The sequence below is a fragment of the Esox lucius genome, chromosome 20 (assembly GCF_011004845.1).
Source record: "Esox lucius isolate fEsoLuc1 chromosome 20, fEsoLuc1.pri, whole genome shotgun sequence".
NCBI lineage: Eukaryota > Metazoa > Chordata > Actinopteri > Esociformes > Esocidae > Esox > Esox lucius.
In genome coordinates, this window is record NC_047588.1 from 3,035,895 (window position 1) to 3,055,282 (window position 19,388).

At 44.1% G+C, this 19,388-nt stretch overlaps 1 protein-coding gene across 2 annotated transcripts in view; it reads left to right on the forward strand.

Moving 5' to 3' along the window:
* LOC105008684 (neuroendocrine convertase 1) overlaps positions 1-19,388 on the forward strand; it is a 281,977-nt gene that overhangs the window by 38,313 nt on the left and 224,276 nt on the right. For both annotated transcript variants that reach the window (XM_020041372.2, XM_020041373.2), the window contains exon 3: positions 8,394-8,486. In XM_020041372.2, coding sequence (XP_019896931.2) covers positions 8,394-8,486 — 93 coding nt within the window. The remainder of the gene's footprint in view (positions 1-8,393; positions 8,487-19,388) is intronic.

Genomic DNA, 19,388 nt, shown 5'->3' on the forward strand with positions numbered 1-19,388 from the left:
TTGGCAATTGTCTCAAAATCATAAAATATGTAGCGTTCACTGGGGTCCTTGGGCTTGGAGGGTTTTATAAAACACTGATGATTCATTTCAACCGTCAGATCCACATTACAATTGTGACACATGTTAGCCATGCACCTGTGCGCGTTATAGTTGGTAATACTAACATTGTAATAACGGCCGCAATCGACAGTATTTCTTCTGGTCACACCTGCTAACCCAACGATCCACACTTTTGTGGTGCTTGAAACGTTTATGCTGGCTCTAACAAAAATCAGAATAACAAATCTGTTTACAGTCAGGGCACTGCTTTGTGTTACGGGGTTGGGTATGACAATCTTCATGAAGACAGACACTACAGCTATGTTTACAACCATGATCACCACGTGTGTTGAAACCGGTATAGCACCAGTCACAGACATAAGACACACCCAGAAAACCCTTCAGATTCATGATGCCATAGAAGCGGTTATCGTGTAAGTACATAAAGACGGTTCTAGGGTGGGTGTCCTCGCTGTTTTGAAACTTGGTAAAGTGACCATCCCGTGTTCGGTGAAAGACAACAATTTTACACCCGGTCATTTCTTCAAACCGAACAATATTTGTGAATGCCACACAATCATCTAATGCTAAACCAGCGCCCGCATGTAACTCATGACCACTAACCAGGGCCTCAGGATATGTGTACTGCGGGTTCAACATACCCATCAAACAAACAGAAAAACATGTAGAATCATTATTCACAGCCACATATAAATGCCTTCTTTTTTTATTGTTAATTTGCTCTATCAACAGTGTTTGAGCTTTACGTCGCGGGGCACCACCCTCACGCTTTTTGACGATTTGTACCACCAGTTCTAGTGATTCATCAATCATAATCTCAGCATTACTCTGCATAACACTTTGGTAAGTAAAATACCAAACGTGTCTTCATTATATTCATCCGCTCTCATGGTCACATGTACGGGGTTATCAGAGACTCACCTATCAACTCAATCTGCAGACGATCACCATGCACAACGTCTGAAGCTCTAACAATCAAAGTATCCAAGCCTGCCATAATACTTGTGTAGAATGTGCCAGAATCCTCAACTTCACAAGTCTTTTGTAAATATATCAACTGTCGTAATTCAACATTGTCAAACACATTACGTTGTATAACTCGCCATCACTGCACTGAGTTGGCATCAGAGAGCTTGAAGGAGAGTCAACTAGATCGTGTGAAAAATGGGGGCTACTACACAAGCCTTGTATCTGGGGGTTATTGTGTGCATCACTGTGTAACAAAGTAATGGTTGGTTCATTTGTATTTTGGGGTGTGGTCGATTGATTATGTGTAGAGGTTGTTGGATGTTCCATGTCTGGTCTGTCGTTAGCATTATCTTTAGCCATTTCTCTGGCTTAACGTGTAAATAACAATCCACTTTTCAGGTTTAAATATTCTAACTCAAACATACATTTACATACAGCGCAGTTTTGAAGAGTTGGCTATATTACCTTCAGCTTTCATGCATGAAAGAAAACAATGAAACAATAACCCCCTCACGCTGTGCAGCCACAAGGTAGGGTGTCCGTAACTGAATCCATTGTGGTAATGTACTCTGTATCATCACCGGCTGTCCTCAATCTGTTGGAATATAGAATGTTGTACCAAGGTTCAGTATGCATATTGTCATAATTGTTAATAACACTGTAGAACAAGACTAAAAATGTCTGTAAATAATTAATCTTACACAAAAAGTATCTGCTCAGGTTGTGTAAGATCACAACCGCCCAGTCCATCTGACGCAGATGCTGGTCACTTGGTCTAAATACAAATAGGATTAACAAGCGTATATAGGTAATTAAAGCTGATTAACAATAATGTCAAAAGTCTACTTACCAAGATTTGAAGGTCCAAAAATGTGTTTACCAAACACGGCAAGTGTTTAATTCCGCTCAACCTAAACCGGAGATTTAAACAGGCAATATGAAAGACAGCTATAAATGCATGGATTGCGCAATCGTAAAATTGATTTACACATTCTTAAAAAGTTCAAATGTCTCGTTTGTTAGCGTTCAAATGTCTTGTTTGTAAGCGTTTGTAATTGCAGCACAATTAAAATAAATTACTTCAAATAAAATAACAGAAACGATATACTCCGCGCTTGAAACAACAGCTGACTTCTGTGGAATTAATTACTGTCTTCACATCGCAGCCGGGGCGCCTCCAGCAAGTCACGCCTCTTAACTTTGTCATCGGTTACATGTCATCGTTCTTCACGTTAGATTCAATTTGTGTTAGAACTATACAGGCTGCAATGATAAAAATTCAGGATAAAACTTAACTATTTAGTTCAGATGATTGTTGTTGTTTGACAACCAAATATATTGATACATCCTGTCTGGTAGAACCGTCATTCTCATTAGTTTTCGCGGCTCAGCCGTGACATCACGTTATATCATTTTATATATTAACGATAAACTAATCTGCTTATATATAAACGCTGGCGATTGTCACCATATAGCCATTAATCTGTTCAACATTTAACAAACACAAGACCGTAATACAACAATCAAAAATCAGATTTCAAGAGTTGGTCATTACGAGAATGCAGATACTACAGTATTTTTCTTTAACCAACGTTGCCTATTATTAAACATTTCTACCAATGTGTGGAAAACAATCTCGCGTTGATCCCCGTTGTACAATTTCAAAAGACGCCTTTACGAATGTTTTAATTACCTGAAATAACATCCTTACCTGTCAACGATTCGTAGGTTTAGTTGGATGTTGGTGGGGACACACTTTTTTCACCATACTATTAGTCATGTCGTCATGTCGTTGAAAGAATGAGCAGGTGCAATCTTAATCAAAATACTGCATTGTTTAGGGCAGGAAATACACTGCTCAAAAAAGGGAACACTTAAATCACACATCGGGTCTAAGATCAAAATGTTTACGGTACATTATGTAATTCTTTGAGAACAAAATGACGTAACAACAGTCAATGGAAACCAAAATCACCATCCAACTGAGGGCTGGATTCAAACTCACACCAAAAATCTAAGTAAACATTCTAAATCAGAGGCTGTTCCAACTTGCGTGAATTTCATCACGGCAACTCAGTGTGACTCAGTTGTGTGTATGGCCCCCATGTACCTGGCGACTAACTTCTGGGCATGCTTCTGATGAGACGCCAGATGGTGTTCTGGAGGATCTCCTCCCAGACCTGGATCAGGGCATCAGTGTGCTCCTGGACAGTCTGTGGCGCTACTTGGTGGCATCGGTTGCACCGAAACATAACGTCCCAGAAGTTCTCACTTGGATTCAGGTCTGGGGAACGTGAGGGCCAGTCAATGCATCAATGCCTTCATCATCCAGGAATTGCCTACACACTCAGGCTTCATGAGGCCTGCCATTCTCCTGCACCAGGAGGAACCCAGGGCCCACTGCACCAGCGTAAGGTCTGACAACGGGTCTGTGGATTTCATCCCAGTAACAGCAGTGTGAGTACCGTTGGTTAGCATGTGAAGGTCTGTGACCCTCCAAGGATGTGCCTCCTCATACCATCACTGACCCACCGCCAAACCAGTCATGCTGGATGATATTGCAGGCAGGTTCTCCAGACTCTTTCACATCTGTCACATGCTTAGTGTGAACATGCTCTCATCTATGAAGGGAACAGGGCACCAATGGCAGACTGGACAATTCTGGTGTTCTCTGGCAAATGCCACGCAGTGCTGGGCTGTGAGCACAGGTCCTACTAGAGGACGTTGGGCCCTTATGCCACCCTCATGGAGTCTGTTTCTGACAGTCAGAAACATGCACACCAGTAGCCCGCTGGAGGACTCCTGGTATTTCCTCCATGCTCTTGAGACTGTACTTGGAGACACAGCAATCCTTAAACCTTATGGCACGTATGGATGTGCCATCCTGGAGGAGCTGGACTACTAATGGCCTGCAGGTACCGCGTTATGCTACCTATAGTGACAAGGACACTAGCAAAACACAAAACTAGAATAGAAACAGTCAGGAACATTAAGGAGAGAGAAATTGTCTATGCCCACCTCCTGCACAACCATTCCTTTTCATTTGCACGAAAACATTGATTTACAATCGCTTATGCTTCCTAATTGGACAGACTGATATCCCTGTAGTTTCATTGACTTGGTGTTATACTGTGATGATTATGTGCTCCCTTATTTTTTTCCGGAGCTGTATGTATGTATATATATATATATATAGATATATATATATATATATATATATATATAGATAGATAGATAGATAGATAGATATGAAATATATGCTCAAAAAAATTAAGGTACAGTGGTCTCTTAATTTTTTCCAGAGCTGCGTTTGTGTGTGTGTGTGTGTGCAAGTTTAATCACAGAGTGCAGTTACAGTAAGATTTTTCTTTTTTAGAGTCGTTGTTAACTAAAACATTTTTTTCCTCAAGCTAACATTAGCTTTCTTGCTGATTGGCGTTAAACTATGTACCATTTCTACTGTTATAATCACTTACTAAATCATTAACTAAACCAAACAAGACCTTACATGTCAACCTCCACCTCTTCCCTCTCTACTGTTGCTTTGGGCAATTGGCACTTCTTCATTTGCTTGAGAAACAATAAATGAATGCAAGCTGTTTATAGATAAAGCATGTTTCATTTGTACACTATTCCTACATTTTCTATGAGAATCATTATCAACTGTGTGTCGACTAGCTAGCTAACTATGTCAAGCTAGACATCTTTCTACTACGATAAGGACCTGAAGGGTGGGGAGGTTGGTTGAATTGCAGAGGTCAGTCCCAAAATATTCAAGATGTTCATGATGGACTCTCTCCATGTCAGAATTTTGCTCATGCTTATCCAGAGCATATCCAGAGCACAAACATCAAGGATCCATGTGCTCAAGATCAAGGCTTACACTGTACACTACTGCTTAGCACCCATTGAGATCTAGCACTACTGATATCAAGCCATTATTTGTCTGGCTCCATACTACACACATCCTGAAGCTGGACTGATAAGTTGGCTGATGGGGTATGAGATAAGTTCTTGTGTTAACACACAGAGAGAGTTGTAAGGACAGAGGTTCTGTCTGCTCCTGTGTTTGATATGATTAGTGTTCTATCATATTGCCCTGCTGACGGACTTGATTTGTCTGTCAGCTCTGTGTGTGTGTGTGTGTGTGTGAGAGGCGGACAGTCCCTATACTTCCACACTGGAGGACATGAGTGAAGGAGTGGATAATTGATTGTGACATGTCTCTCTCCGCTTTAATTGCTGGTGGAGAATTAGATTACCTTTTCAAAGTGCCTTCATTAGCAGGGGGGAAGATCCATACCAGCTCCAACTCTGATTGGACTCATATTGTTCTCTGCTGAACCTGCCCGGGCTTGGTGGCTGTTTGTTTTGGTCAGGACTGGGGAGGGATGTCTTGGCGGCTGTCATTGGTAGATGGATACTGTCATTTTGTGAATTGTTGATTTCCGTTTTCCTGATTTTAAATAGGTATATATGTTTCTTAGAATTTTACCCAAATTTGTCTTCCCTCACAATTTCACCATGTCTAATTCCCAATTATGGCCTATACTCCTCATGTAACCTGGAAGTCTGCTGGTGCACACGTGCTGAGGTTACACATACCCAACTACAGATCCATGATTGAGTATGCAGGCATCTGTCCATAACACATGCAGTCTAGGGGGCCCCGTTTCAAACACTTATAAATACAGGAAAGTCTACGAAATCGATTGAGTCCATTGACGTTTTACCAGGAGAAGATAATAATACTGTCTAGCAAGATTTGAAACCTTTTTGTCAAGGAGCCAGCTAGTTTTGGGCATGTCTTTTATTCCTGCTACGTTAGGCTACATAAGTTGCTTTAGTTGAAACTTGGTTGGTACAGGCCCTTCCCTCATTTTGCCAAGCTGATGTCGGGCTGGCGTCTGGTTGTTGGAGATGCAGTGAATAGTCTGCTGGAGGCTGTCAACCATCAAATTCCAGCTGGCGGAAACAGGTGTTAAAGAGAAGAGGTCAGAGAATAATCCCGGTGTGGTCATTGGGCTGCCAGAGTCAGTACAGTTGCTAATCTTCCCCAAAAATCTTTAGATGTGGGTATACTGGAGTCACGCAATCTGTCTCAAAGGGTCACCTGTGGAAAACTAGACGTATAAATAGCATTACTGGCGTGAACTACACACAAATGCTTAGCGCACTTTGTGCTAATATCACTAGATTTCATAATATACATAGAATTGTCAAGGGGCTTTTCGACACTACTTCTAGCTCTGTTTTTTGTATATTGTATTTTCATTCATTCAATCAATCACATTTATTTATAAAGCCCTTTTTTTTTACATCAGCAGTTGTCACAAAGTGCTTTTACACCCCCAGCCTGAAACCCAAAAGAGTAAGCAACAACAGGGTTGTGTGTATTTTAATGTGTATTTTGAATCGATGGTCCCTGCTGTGGTTTAGTGGGGAAAATGAGGAACTCGACCCAACTGGGTTGTGGGTTTACTTCATACACGTGACAAGTCAAATAAATCGCTCTGGGCAATACGATGTTACAACACAGGGCTCCAAATTCATAGGTCTCAGCCAGTCGAAATAAAGGTTAAAACCCCAGCCTTCCCTATTCCCATCCTTTTGTCTTAGTTCACTCCCTGGCCCCAGTCATCTCCACCCCCAGTCATCTAGCTCCCGTCTCCAGCCCTGCCTGCCATTCTCCCACTGAGTCTAATGGAGTGTGCACAGAGCCAGGGGAGTCGCACGCGCTCAGCGCAGCTCAGCTGGGCTCAGGACTGCCAGCGTTATAAACTTACCGTGTGATTATAGTCAAAGCGGGTCTCTGCTGCCCGGGGGGTCTGTGCTGATGGGTAGTGTGTCACCAAGTACAGCCAAGCTCCAGGAAAAGACACCAGGGGGAGGGAGGAAGAAGGAGGAAAACAGAGGGATAAGGAAAGCTGAGAGCGCCAGTTGAAGAGGGGAAAGTCGAGGGAGGGAAAGCTGTGCCGATACGTGGCGCGCAAGACGAAGAGAGCACAGAGGGAGTGATACTCAGAGAGAGGGATGATAAGAATAGAGTAAGGGGAGAAAGAAAGGGGAAATGGGGGAGAGATGTGGATGAAAAGGGAAAATAAATTGGGGGAAATTGTTAAGCGCGGTATTGTGTGCTGTGATATTATTTAATTCTCTACCTCTCTACTTCTCCCTCCCTTTCTTTCTATAGTTTTTTTCTCTCTTTTTCTTTTCCTTCTCTCTTTAAACGGTGTGGATGTAGCATGTATTCGCCTGGAAAAAGGAACTCAATTTGGGACAATTTACTCTGTAGTCTCTGGCCTGATGTGCCGCAGGGACAGAGAATAGGAGAGAATGAAACTGAAGGAAGATAGAATCAGCAAGTGACACAGGCACACACCCACCCACCCATCCACACACAGCCCCCCTCTCACACGAGGCACACAATTGCCACAGAGTAGATTTCACTTAGTTAACTTTAACTCTCCAAGGCGAGTCAATAGAATTGAGTTTATAAGGCTTGGAAATGAAAAGCCTGCCATTGGACCAGGTGAAATGCGACCTATTTGATTTTAGCACCAACTGCTCTCCCGGCAATTCCAACATAGAGACAGGTGGTCATTGTAAATGTTGAAATCGTGTTGGGTAATGGGTCACATGGGGGATGAAAGGGCGTCTTCATGACATACTCTCGTTTCTGCACTTAACTCAGGTGATGTGAGATCATTAACTCCTCAAACCCTTGACGTCACCTCAGCTCTTGACAAAAGAGTGTCTAAATGGTGTGCTGTGATTGGCTGCAGTGTACAGAGAATATGTAAATGATAGCATATAGCATATAGTTCGATGGTGTGGTGTTATGCGATGTGTGCATGCCGTGCGTGTGTGCCTAGGTGTACGTGCGTGTGTTTGTGCTATGATCTATAGCGACATTGATCTATAGCGACAATACCGACCAGTCATTGCAGAGGTTTTTGCTGAAATAGTTTTGGTAGCCTATCGTTAAATCAGTGTGTCAGGAACATATGACTGTGTTGTATCTCACCAGTAACATATGACTGTGTTGTATCTCACCAGTAACATATGACTGTGTTGTATCTCACCAGTAACATATGACTGTGTTGTATCTCACCAGTAACATATGACTGTGTTGTATCTCACCAGTAACATATGACTGTGTTGTATCTCACCAGTAACATATGACTGTGTTGTATCTCACCAGTAACATATGACTGTGTTGTATCTCACCAGTAACATATGACTGTGTTGTATCTCACCAGTAACATATGACTGTGCAGTAGGGTGCCAGTAACCTATGACCGTGTTGTAACGCACCAGTGATATACCACTGTGTTTACATATGACTGTTCTCCCCCTAAAAGATAGGCAACCTGGAGGGCCACTTCACCCTAAGAGACTGCAGGGGGCGCCCTGACAGAGCAGCCCTGGAGAGACAACTGGCAGAGAGTAAAGGGGTGAGTATCTGCAATACTCAAGGTAGAACATGTGTTTAACCCCTTATCTCAGATGATCATATCCCTAGTCCTAACTAACCAGCAAGTGGAAGAAACTGACTCTGAGTAATTGTTTAGGGAATCTTGTACTTTTCCATCCTTTAAAACATGGCGAGACATAATGACAACATTGCTTTTGTTGTTTACACATCCATACGTAATAGGTTATGTAGCATTTGGTTCAAGGTCAAGGGCTTAGGTTGTAACTCATCTTTAGAACATGCTTGGAGACTGATGTTAAACGGCAGCGAAACTCTTCATTTTTCCCCCGATGTGTTTGTGGGATGGGTACGTGGCGCTGTCAGAGCGTATTCACAGCAAAGTACTCATTTCTATTTCATTTTACGCAGCATGCGTATGTAAATGAGGCTCTTTTTTGGGGGGAGGGGGGGTGCTTTAATCAAGCCTGGTGTTGATGAGAAACAAAAAATAGAGAAATTGTGTGTTGATGTTTACCTCTTTGGCACGGTTCCCCCTCGCCCCCCAATCCTCCAACCACCCCCACACCCACAACCCCTTTGTACCACCTCCCTCGCCCCATCTCCGCTCTGCGTAACCCTCGGAGCGTGCAGCCTCCTCGCACGAGGCGTTGCCAGGGCAACTGTCACCCGCGGCGACATCCTGTGACAGCATGGGGCAACGTGTGGGGGGAGTGGGTTTGGCTGCAGCATGTCCTGTGTCTCCTCTCCAATGTCCTCTCTCTCTCGATGTACACGTTGCCCAGGCCCTTTGCAATCCTGACCAATGACGGGAACACGCCCCAGCGCCGGGAGAGGATCCTCCTAACTTCTGCTGTTACCGTCTGAGTCAGGCTGCGTGTGATTAATTGAAGTAATTTATGCACCATCTCTAGTGACTACGTGTATGCTTCATGATTTCATTAAATTGTGAGTTTAATTACTTTCTCGAGCATCTTAACTTCAGGTCGAAAATGAATTTGCAGCGTAAAAGAGGTTGCCTGTTTGGAAATAAATCTCAGACGTAATGGGTGGGTGCACGTTCACATTGGCACCACTGTGCCACCGTACTCCTTGCTGTCCTGCCCTGTATCTACTGGGAATGTCACTATTGATTATTTCAGTGATCAAGTATTCTATCAAGTATTCCATTGATCATTCTGACGATTACTCAAGTTATTCAGGAAAACCCCCAATAAAACACTGCTTTTTAAAAAAGCTAAGTAGGTTACAGCCTGCAACTTACAACAGCTGACATGCTTAATACAAGAACATTCTTTTTCTTTCTGAAAAAGTAAAACACTTTATTATGACAATCATACTTTATTTACTATGTTGTGAAAAAAGCGTAATTTGATTAATTGATTAATATATAAATAAATAATAATTTCCTATCACAGTGGGTTGGAATCAGTTCCCTTTCTGTAAGGATTGTCATTTGGCTACACACTTATCTATCTCCATCGTAACAAAACAAAAACATCTTATGAAATAAAGCTCCTGAAAAAAATTAAGAGACCACTGCACATTTTTCTTTACTTTCCAAACCAGAAAAGAAACCGGGCAAGCCTAGTTCAGCCAGCCCGCAATTAAAATATTAAAAAAATATAAAATATTTAAAATATCACTGGATTGGAACTCGGGTCTCACACTGTTTTTAACCACTATGCCACAACGCTAACTTTTCTTATTAAGTTTACTTCCACCACAAATAGTGTCTATGAACTATGGCTTTTGCCACTGGCTGTTTTAACAGCTTATTAGCCAGTAATAGACTTACTAGTGTCTACTAACTTCCTAGGAATAATCATAAGAATTGAGCAATTGTTAGCGAGACTGAAGATTAACCTTTCCCTGACAAAGCTATTTCATTTCATGGCAAAAAAATTTGTGAATGACAATGATACAATAACTACAGATGACGATAACTGATTTTCTCGTCAAGTAAAAAGACGAGAGAATCTTGGAAACCCTAACTCTTTTACTACCCAAGGGGCTTTGATAAAGCCTATATTATTACCCCCAAAAGCATGCACAGATGCGTACCTTTGAAAATCCACCAGAAACAGTCGCAATATAACCAACAGTTTTAGTTCAGGCTTACTATAACGTAGCTACTGAATGTTGTATGTAGCCAGCTACATTTTAGTCTATCCTGACCCAAAAACCATGCATGGATGCGTACTTCTTCTACCTGAAACAGTCGCAATATAACCATAAACAGTTTTATTTTAGACTTACTATAATGTAGATACTGAAGGTAATAGCAAGCAAAGTTTTTGTCAATACCGAACAAATCCAAATACGTCAGTCAGTCAGTCACTCGCTCACTCACTAAGAGACATTCGCTCTTCTTGGCAAAAAGTTGAAAAGGAAGGTTTTGAGTGAGGAACAGAAGGGTTCAAATTAAGAGACCACTGCAAATTTTCCTTTTCAGCTTTTTTGGAAAGGTCTCTTATTTTTTTTGGAGCTGTATAAAGCAATTTTGATTTTGGTTTACTTTTATTTTCTTAAAGCTGAAGTGATCCCATATTTATTTAAGGATATTGCAAATATTTCATCCCCTGCCGTTTCTGGTGAGAGAATACATAATCAAGGCTGCCAAACTCTTAATGAACGTCTTCAGATTCTTCACCTCAACATGCTAGCTGGTCAGCTCCACTTGCTAGTCAGCTCTCCTAGCTACAGTAGCGTTACATTCAGTGTTGTTTCTGACAGGTAGAGGCTGCAAACTTACATGCATTAACAGAAGATAACCTGTTTAGTCTTTTAGTGTTAGATACTCCTGAAGATTGGACATTTTTGTATTTATTTCCAACACAAACGGGACCGTCTTCAACATTCTCTAGTTTTACTTCAATGATGAAGGAAGACTCAAGGCAATCTTTTTTTTTTATGCAGTCAAATTAATTATTTCAGTTAATTGATTATTTTTAGGCCCTAGTATCTACATTATGTTCTCCCCTCTCTTCCCATTGAATGACGGTTGCAGTAGAATCCACCTGCACAAGTTGTGGTACAAACAGGATAGTTTGCACTGACAACACTCTAAGCTATATGACATAATTCAGAGCTGTTTTATATCACACAGAATTGAATGATTTATGTTTAATGAAAGACCTTAAAATGCTAGACTAAGTTTACAACTGACAAACAGTCATTTTGGGGCTTTAGAACAGTCAATATCGTAATAGGGTTATTTGATACTGTCATTCTTTGTGTGTGAGACCAATGTAATTAGTGGGTTACCTGGCCTGTAGCCAAAGCCTGTTGCAATTCTCTGCAACCTCTGAGCCTCAGCTTTCCTGATTGTCAACTTCGTTGATGGCTTCCCTCCAGTGTGCTTGTTTCATCTCCAGACCAGTATTGTATCTGGGAGGCAACTTCACATCTTTATTTCGATAGGACTGCTGGTGGCTCAAACTAGTTGTCAGACTGCCATCTAGATGTACCAATGGCATAACTTTATGAATTGCTCAAATTGTTATAAATAATGAAATGCCATTTAACTGAAACGTATAGAAATAGACTGTGAATTGTTGTTTATTTTTTGGGGTATCAGTCGACTCTAGGAATCGAACTCTGTCTTGGCATTGCAAACCAGCGTGCTCCTCCCACTGAGCTACCTGAGCAGCCCGAGGCTATGAACGCATTGTGGACCATCATGAGTTTTGAGTCTTATTTCCATTTTACAATGTGGAAACTAAAAGCTGAATTGGTGTAGCATAGACGAGAAAGCATGTAGGACATAACACAGTTTTCTATAACTCCAAGTGACCAAGATTGGTTAGGCTTTAGTGTTTGGTTTTGTAAAGAGGCAGAGAGAAACAGACAAACAGATAAACAACAAGAGACAGAGACACAAAGAGTTAGAGAGACTGAGGAACAGAGACAAAGAGAGATGGAGAGAGACAAAAAGGGACACAGTGGGAGCTAGGGAGAAACTGACAGAGAGACAGAGACAGAAAGGGAGGTAGAAATACACAGGGAGAGAGAACCAAAAATACAGATTTCTTCCCTTAGGGAGGCAGCTTGAGCCCACTCTTTCAACATGTCAATTAATTGGCAAGGGCACAGGAAAAGTCTGCAGTGTCTGTCCTCACCTTATTCGACTATTTCGGCCCCTGAATCCCACAGAGCACCGGGATTGAAACACAGTAACTACTGTAATAATAACTACTGTGTTTGATGAACTGGAAAGAATCAAAAAAATATAGAGCGTACACAGAGGCAGAATACCTGTCCATATTGACCCAAAATTTATAAAAAACCTTGTCTATGTGCAGACTAATGGCCTTCCTTTTTTGTTATTTGATATGATTTGATCCTTGTGAATCATGTTTTAAAATGTTTACTTAAAATTTCAATCTTTAGCATTTATCGTTTTGTTATTATGTCTTATTTTCCATGTGATTTGGCAATATAAAGAAACGTTTTCCATTCCAGCAAATCCTTTTAAATGCAATTTTGGGGAAATTGAATTGAGACAGAGATTTTTCTTTTTTCTTTTCATTCTTACCTATAACTACAACATTTGCACAATTGGAAATGCCTTTTTCCTTCAAAAACGTCTGTGTGTAATGCTTAATTTCAGATAAAAGAAGTGTTGTCACTTTTGATCTCTGTTTTTCTATCTTCTTTGGCAATGTAAACAAAGGTTTCCCATACCAATAAATCCCTTTTAATTGAAATGAGGGAGAGAGAGACACATTTTAGAGAGAAACAGATTCAAAAAGGGAATGGTCCATTGTGGTGCTGGCGGGGGGAGGGGGGGTGGTTTATTTTTCACCATGTAATCCCGACCCATGCAGCCCTCTCTAAGCAAAGCAACAATTAGCCATTGTGCTAATTACACTGCTAATTACATGATTACCAAGCCTCTGGAAAACAGCTCAGCAGAAAGATCTAAGAGGTCTGAGAAAACATGCAGATAAGGCCTGGCGGGCGTGCATCCTGGGAGAATGACTGCCCCTGTTCATTGACGATTTCAGTTTGAAGACCAACTGCTGTACCCTAGGAATTGTTTGCAGAAAAATACAATCCTTTCCAGTTGACAGGAGCGATCTCTGTCGTCCATTTCTGTAGATATAAAAAAGAAAAACATTCAGAAAACAGTCACAGTACCAACAATGTCCTTGAACCATTTTCTTTAGTCACATCTGGTCAATGATGAGTGATTTAGTTGTTGGACCGCGTAAGCGGAGCCGGCCAAGTAGAGCCAATGTCTCTTACTGACTGACTGATTGACTGACTGACTGAGCGAGTGACTGACTACCCCTTGTTAAATACCGTCGTTGTTAGAGATGCATACCTGAAAACAGTAGGTCCCGCGTTCGAATCTCGTCACAGTCAAAACAGATTATGCATTAGGATTTGTTCTAACCTTCATTATCTACATTATAGTAAGCCTAAAATAAAACTGCGTACCGTTATAATGTGACTATTTCTGGTGGATTTTTGAAGTACGCATCCGTGCATACTTTTTGTGGTAATATAGGCTAGATCAAAACCTCTTGAGCAGTAAGGGGAGGGGTTTCCACGATTCTCTCGTCTTTCACTTGACGAAAAAGTAAGTTATCGTCCCCTATATTGATAGTTATAGTATCAATGCCATTCACGAATGAAAGAAAAACAAAAAAATTGTGCCACGAAATGAAATAGCTTAGGCAGTGTAATCTTCAGTCTCGCTAGCAATTGCTCAGTTCTTATGATTATTCTAAGTAGTACGTTAGTAGATACTAGTAGGCCTATTACTGGCTAATAATAGGGTTACTAGCTTACCAGATGTCGAAATGCTATACCGATACTGGGCAAACGTTTAGCACCGTATAGCAAGGACACAGCCTCTCACGTGGGAGACCCAGGTTCGAGTCCAGTGAGTGTAACAGTTATCACTTTTAATTGCAGGCTGACTGGACTAGGCTTGCATGATTCCTTTTGTGGTTAAAGGCAGCCTGCAGTACCCTGTTCAGCCCTCAACTTGAAATTAGAAAGGGCAGCACTGAGCTAGCCTTCTTTGTCACCCTCTAGAGCGTCTCAAAGCCACGAACGCTATGTTGTTTTACTAAAACTCCTCCATCTGACAAGATGGCAATGCTTGAAGGACACTCCCTGATTTTCAAATGGGCAACTGAGACTTCACAAACAATGGGCATGATGTCATCAGGGGATTAATCAATATGTTTTTGTGTGGAGTGCGCGCATGCACACACATCCACACACACACACACACATTCACTAGCTGTTGAATTAACTGCAGATTGAGTGTGAGGCTTCAGGCTGTAGAGGTAATGTCTCTGACTGAAATGTCATTTTCCAGTGTCCATAGGGTATCTCTGAGTGACATCACACTCTCCATCTACTTCTCTCTTTCACTGTCTCCTTCAACTTCTCTCCCTATCATCTCCTCCCACCCACCCTCCCTCTATGTCCCTATCTGTCCCCATCGTCTCCTCCTACCCTCCCTCTCTGTCACTATCTGTCCCCAGCGTCTCCTCCCACCCTCCCTCTCTGTCCCTATCTTTCCCCATCGTCTCCTCCCACACTCCCTCCCTGTCCATATCTGTCCCCATCGTCTCCTCCTACCTTCCCTCCCTGTCCCTATCTGTCCCCATTGTCTCCTCCTACCCTCCCTCCCTGTCCCTATCTGTCCCCATCGTCTCCTCCTACCCTCCCTCCCTGTCCCCATCGTCTCCTCCTACCCTCCCTCCCTGTCCCTATCTGTCCCCATCGTCTCCTCCTACCCTCCCTCCCTGTCCCTATCTGTCCCCATCGTCTCCTCCTACCCGCCCTCCCTGTCCCTATCTGTCCCCATCGTCTCCTCCTACCCTCCGTTCCTGTCCCTATCTGTCCCCATCGTCTCCTCCCACCCTCCCTCCCTGTCCCTATCTGTCCCCATCGTCTCCTCCTACCCTCCCTCCCTGTCCCTATCTGTCCCCATCGTCTCCTCCCACCCTCCCTCCCTGTCCCTATCTGTCCCCATCGTCTCCTCCTACCCTCCCTCCCTGTCCCTATCTGTCCCCATCGTCTCCTCCCACCCTCCCTCCCTGTCCCTATCTGTCCCCATCGTCTCCTCCTACCCTCCCTCCCTGTCCCTATCTGTCCCCATCGTCTCCTCCCACCCTCCCTCCCTGTCCCTATCTGTCCCCATCGTCTCCTCCCACCCTCCCTCCCTGTCCCTATCTGTCCCCATCGTCTCCTCCCACCCTCCCTCCCTGTCCCTATCTGTCCCCATCGTCTCCTCCTACCCTCCCTCCCTGTCCCTATCTGTCCCCATCGTCTCCTCCTACCCTCCCTCCCTGTCCCTATCTGTCCCCATCGTCTCCTCCTACCCTCCCTCCCTGTCCCTATCTGTCCCCATCGTCTCCTCCCACCCTCCCTCCCTGTCCCTATCTGTCCCCATCGTCTCCTCCTACCCTCCCTCCCTGTCCCTATCTGTCCCCATCGTCTCCTCCCACCCTCCCTCCCTGTCCCTATCTGTCCCCATCGTCTCCTCCTACCCTCCCTCCCTGTCCCTATCTCTCTCTTTCAGCTCTGTGATGCACACTCTTGATTCACCTGTCTCAGTCATTTCACCTGGGTCATGCTTCCTGTGGGAACTGACACACACACACACACACAGATTCTCAGAGACTGAACTCCACAGTGACCTTTTACAAAGCGTCTTAGACACAGACCTCCCGCCAGCTTCTGACCTACACGCAGGGTTGCTGCTAGTCTGGAATAAACACACACACACACACACACACAACGACATGCATGCATATTAGTGCATATATAACCTTGTAACAGAGTAATATAATCTGAAACAGAGGATCCCCATCAGATCTATGCTGCAATACTGCAATACATATACTGCAATTGTCACAGCAAAAAATAGGATTTGAAGCTTTAAAGTATTTGTTTATAAATCCTTTCTTACAACAAAAGTATCTAAAGCCTTTAAACCTCTTCTCTCTTTATTAGGGGTGGGAGATGTGTGTAATTAATGAAACAGGTAAATCAGTTAATTAAATACATCCACACATAGTCCTATAACCCACAGACTCATTCACACATATACCCACACAACAGCACTCACTGACAGTGAATACACTTAAAGGGACTCATGTACACACAAACACACATGCACTCACTTAAAATAACACAAGTAATACCCAGTCAGAACAGGGATGGGATTTTATTTGTGAACAGTGCGTTTGAACCTTTTTTTTCTGTGTCCTTGTCTGCATTCTGATTCTGACGATGGCCTCTCCACTCCTCATGCCCTTCTGTCCTTCTCGCCTCCTCCCAAGGACGGAAAAAAAACATTACCTTTTTCCCCCCACCCTCTCAGTTGGTGTTGTGTGTGCGTGTGTGCGTGTGTGTGCGTGTGTGTGCGTGTGTGTGCGTGTGTGTGCGTGTGTGTGCGTGTGTGTGTGTATGTGCGTGTGTGTGTGCTTAAAGACTCCGGTCACATCCACAATCCCGAGGCCCTATAAGGAGCTTTCACGCTTTTTGGTTTGCTTTAGATGTTTAATACCCCTCTCTTTTGTGTCAGGGAGCTGGAGAGGCGTTAAGAAGCGCTGATAAACCCACTTAGATCCCTTCCTGGCCCGTCACCCCGGCCTGCCAGGCCGCTTTAGCAGGGAGCTGATCTGTGACGGCCTGCCACTCAAACAGAGAGCTTCTGAAGGCTGACACAATGGAGTGAGCAGCACACTGGGCTACGGAGGAGGGAGAAAAGGGTAGGGAGGGCTGTGGGGTGGAGGGGCTTCTTCGAGGAGAGGGGGAAGGGAGTGAGTGATTCTGGGGTGCTGGGAGGAGCAGGGAAAAACGCGATAGGGGGCCAGAATGGCCCCTTCCCCGTTCCCTGAATGTCTTTGTCCCCCGGCCCCCCGTTTCATCAGCCTCAGTCTGCTACGCTTTACCTATCGCTGCTGTCAAACTCTAGAACCTTCCCAGTGTCCCTGGGACCGCTGTCTTTCCAATACGGATTTCCCTCCTTCTGCCTCCTCAGGACGGACCGCTTTTCATTCCCCACCTTTCTCTCTCCTTCCGCTGCCTCAACCCCTCCTCCCTTCCTCCCCCTTCCCTCCCTCCTGTGTCTCAGTGGTCAGGTTGTCAACGAGGGAGAGAGGAGGAGACAGGGATCAGTGGCGTGCGTCCAGGCGTGGGGTGGCGGTGGCGGCCTCGCCAGGGGTGGACGGACAGACAGCCAGCCAGACGGCGGAGTGACAGGGAGTGGGGCTGATTGACAGGGGCACGCTGGCGCCCGTGTCCCAGGGGGTGGCGGGGGGTAGCCGAGCCCGAAATGTCAGCCGCGATATCTGCGCAGCTCCCAATGTCTGCTCGGCCCATATCGCACGGCTGCAGCCGGATGCCGTCAACCGCTCGCCCTCTGTCTCTCACTCTCCGGGTCTTTCTTTCACCCTCCTTCAGACTCTCCTGCTCACGCTCTCTCTCTCTCTCTCACATACCCACTCCCTGACTCCCAGACTCACTCACTTGTTCTTGATAACAGTCCTGCTCTCTCCTTCTCTCTCTCGATTCAATTTGAAGGGCTTTATTGGCATGGGAGACATTAGTTTACATCTCCAAACTGAGCTGAAAATAAGAAACGTTTAATAAATATCGAGACAAAAACAAAATAACAAGGCACCTTTCTCTCTACCCCGACTCCCTTTCCTGTTTCTCTGCCTTTCAAACAGTCTTTTAACAGGTTTGTTTATCGTGGATGTCTTCTCATCTCTTTCTCCATTCATCTCTCTCTCTGTCAGTCTCTCCCCATCTGGCCACACTTCATTGTGATTTGGAAAATGTCAGCTTCAGGTGGTCATCTTTTGTTTTGATCTCAGGTTTGCATTACAATGGCTCACTTTGTGTTCTGTATGCGAGAGAGAGGAAGAAAGGGACTTTTTGTCTGGATATACGGGCGGTACGCTTTGTGGTGTGGGTGTGTGTGTGTCTGTGTGTGTGTACAATGCGTCTGTGTGTGTTTGTGTTCATGTACAGTTGTTGTGTGTGTGCGCGTGTACAGTGTGTTTGTGTGTGTGTGTGTCTGCAGGTACAGTGTGTGTTTGTGTACTGTGTGTGCGTGTGTACTGTGTTGGTGTGTGTGCGCGTGTACAGTTTGTTTGTGTGAGTGCGTGTCTGCATGTACAGTGTGTGTCTGTGTACTGTGTTTGTGTGTGTCTGCATGTACAGTGTGTGTTTGTGTACTTTGTCTTTGTGTGTGTGCGTGTGTCTACATGTACAGTGTGTGTTTGTGTGTGTCTGCATGTAGTGTGTGTTTGTGTGTGTCAGCATGTACAGTGTGTGTTTGTGTGTGTCTGCATGTACAGTGAGTGTTTGTGTGTCTACATGTGCAGTGTTTGTTTGTGTACTGTGTGTCTGCATGTACAGTGTGTGTGTGTGTGTGTGGTGTGTGTGTGTACAATGCGTCTGTGTGTGTTTGTGTTCGTGTAGTGTGTGTGTGTGTGTCTGCAGGTACAGTGTGTGTTTGTGTACTGTGTGTTTGTGTGTGTGTTTGTGTACTGTGTGTTTGTGTGTGCGTGTGTGTGTCTGCATGTACAGTGTGTGTTTGTGTACTGTGTGTCTGCATGTGCAGTGTGTGTTTGTGTACTGTGTGTCTGCATGTACAGTGGGTGTGCGTCTACAGTGTGTCCGTGTATATAGTGTGCGGTTGGGTGTGCACATGCCGCAAGCTTACATGTCACTGCCGGATGATGAATGCATCGACGGACAAGAGGTCACTGTCATAGACGCCGTGGTCAATAGCCCAAGTCCCCAGAGCGGAGCGGAGAGTGAGCTTCCCCAAAGACTCAAGAGTCTGCCATTAAGACGGATACACAAAACCAAACACACACACACACACACAGTTCCCCTGGGAGTGTGCCATTAGGAACTGGCAGGCCCCAATCCTGAC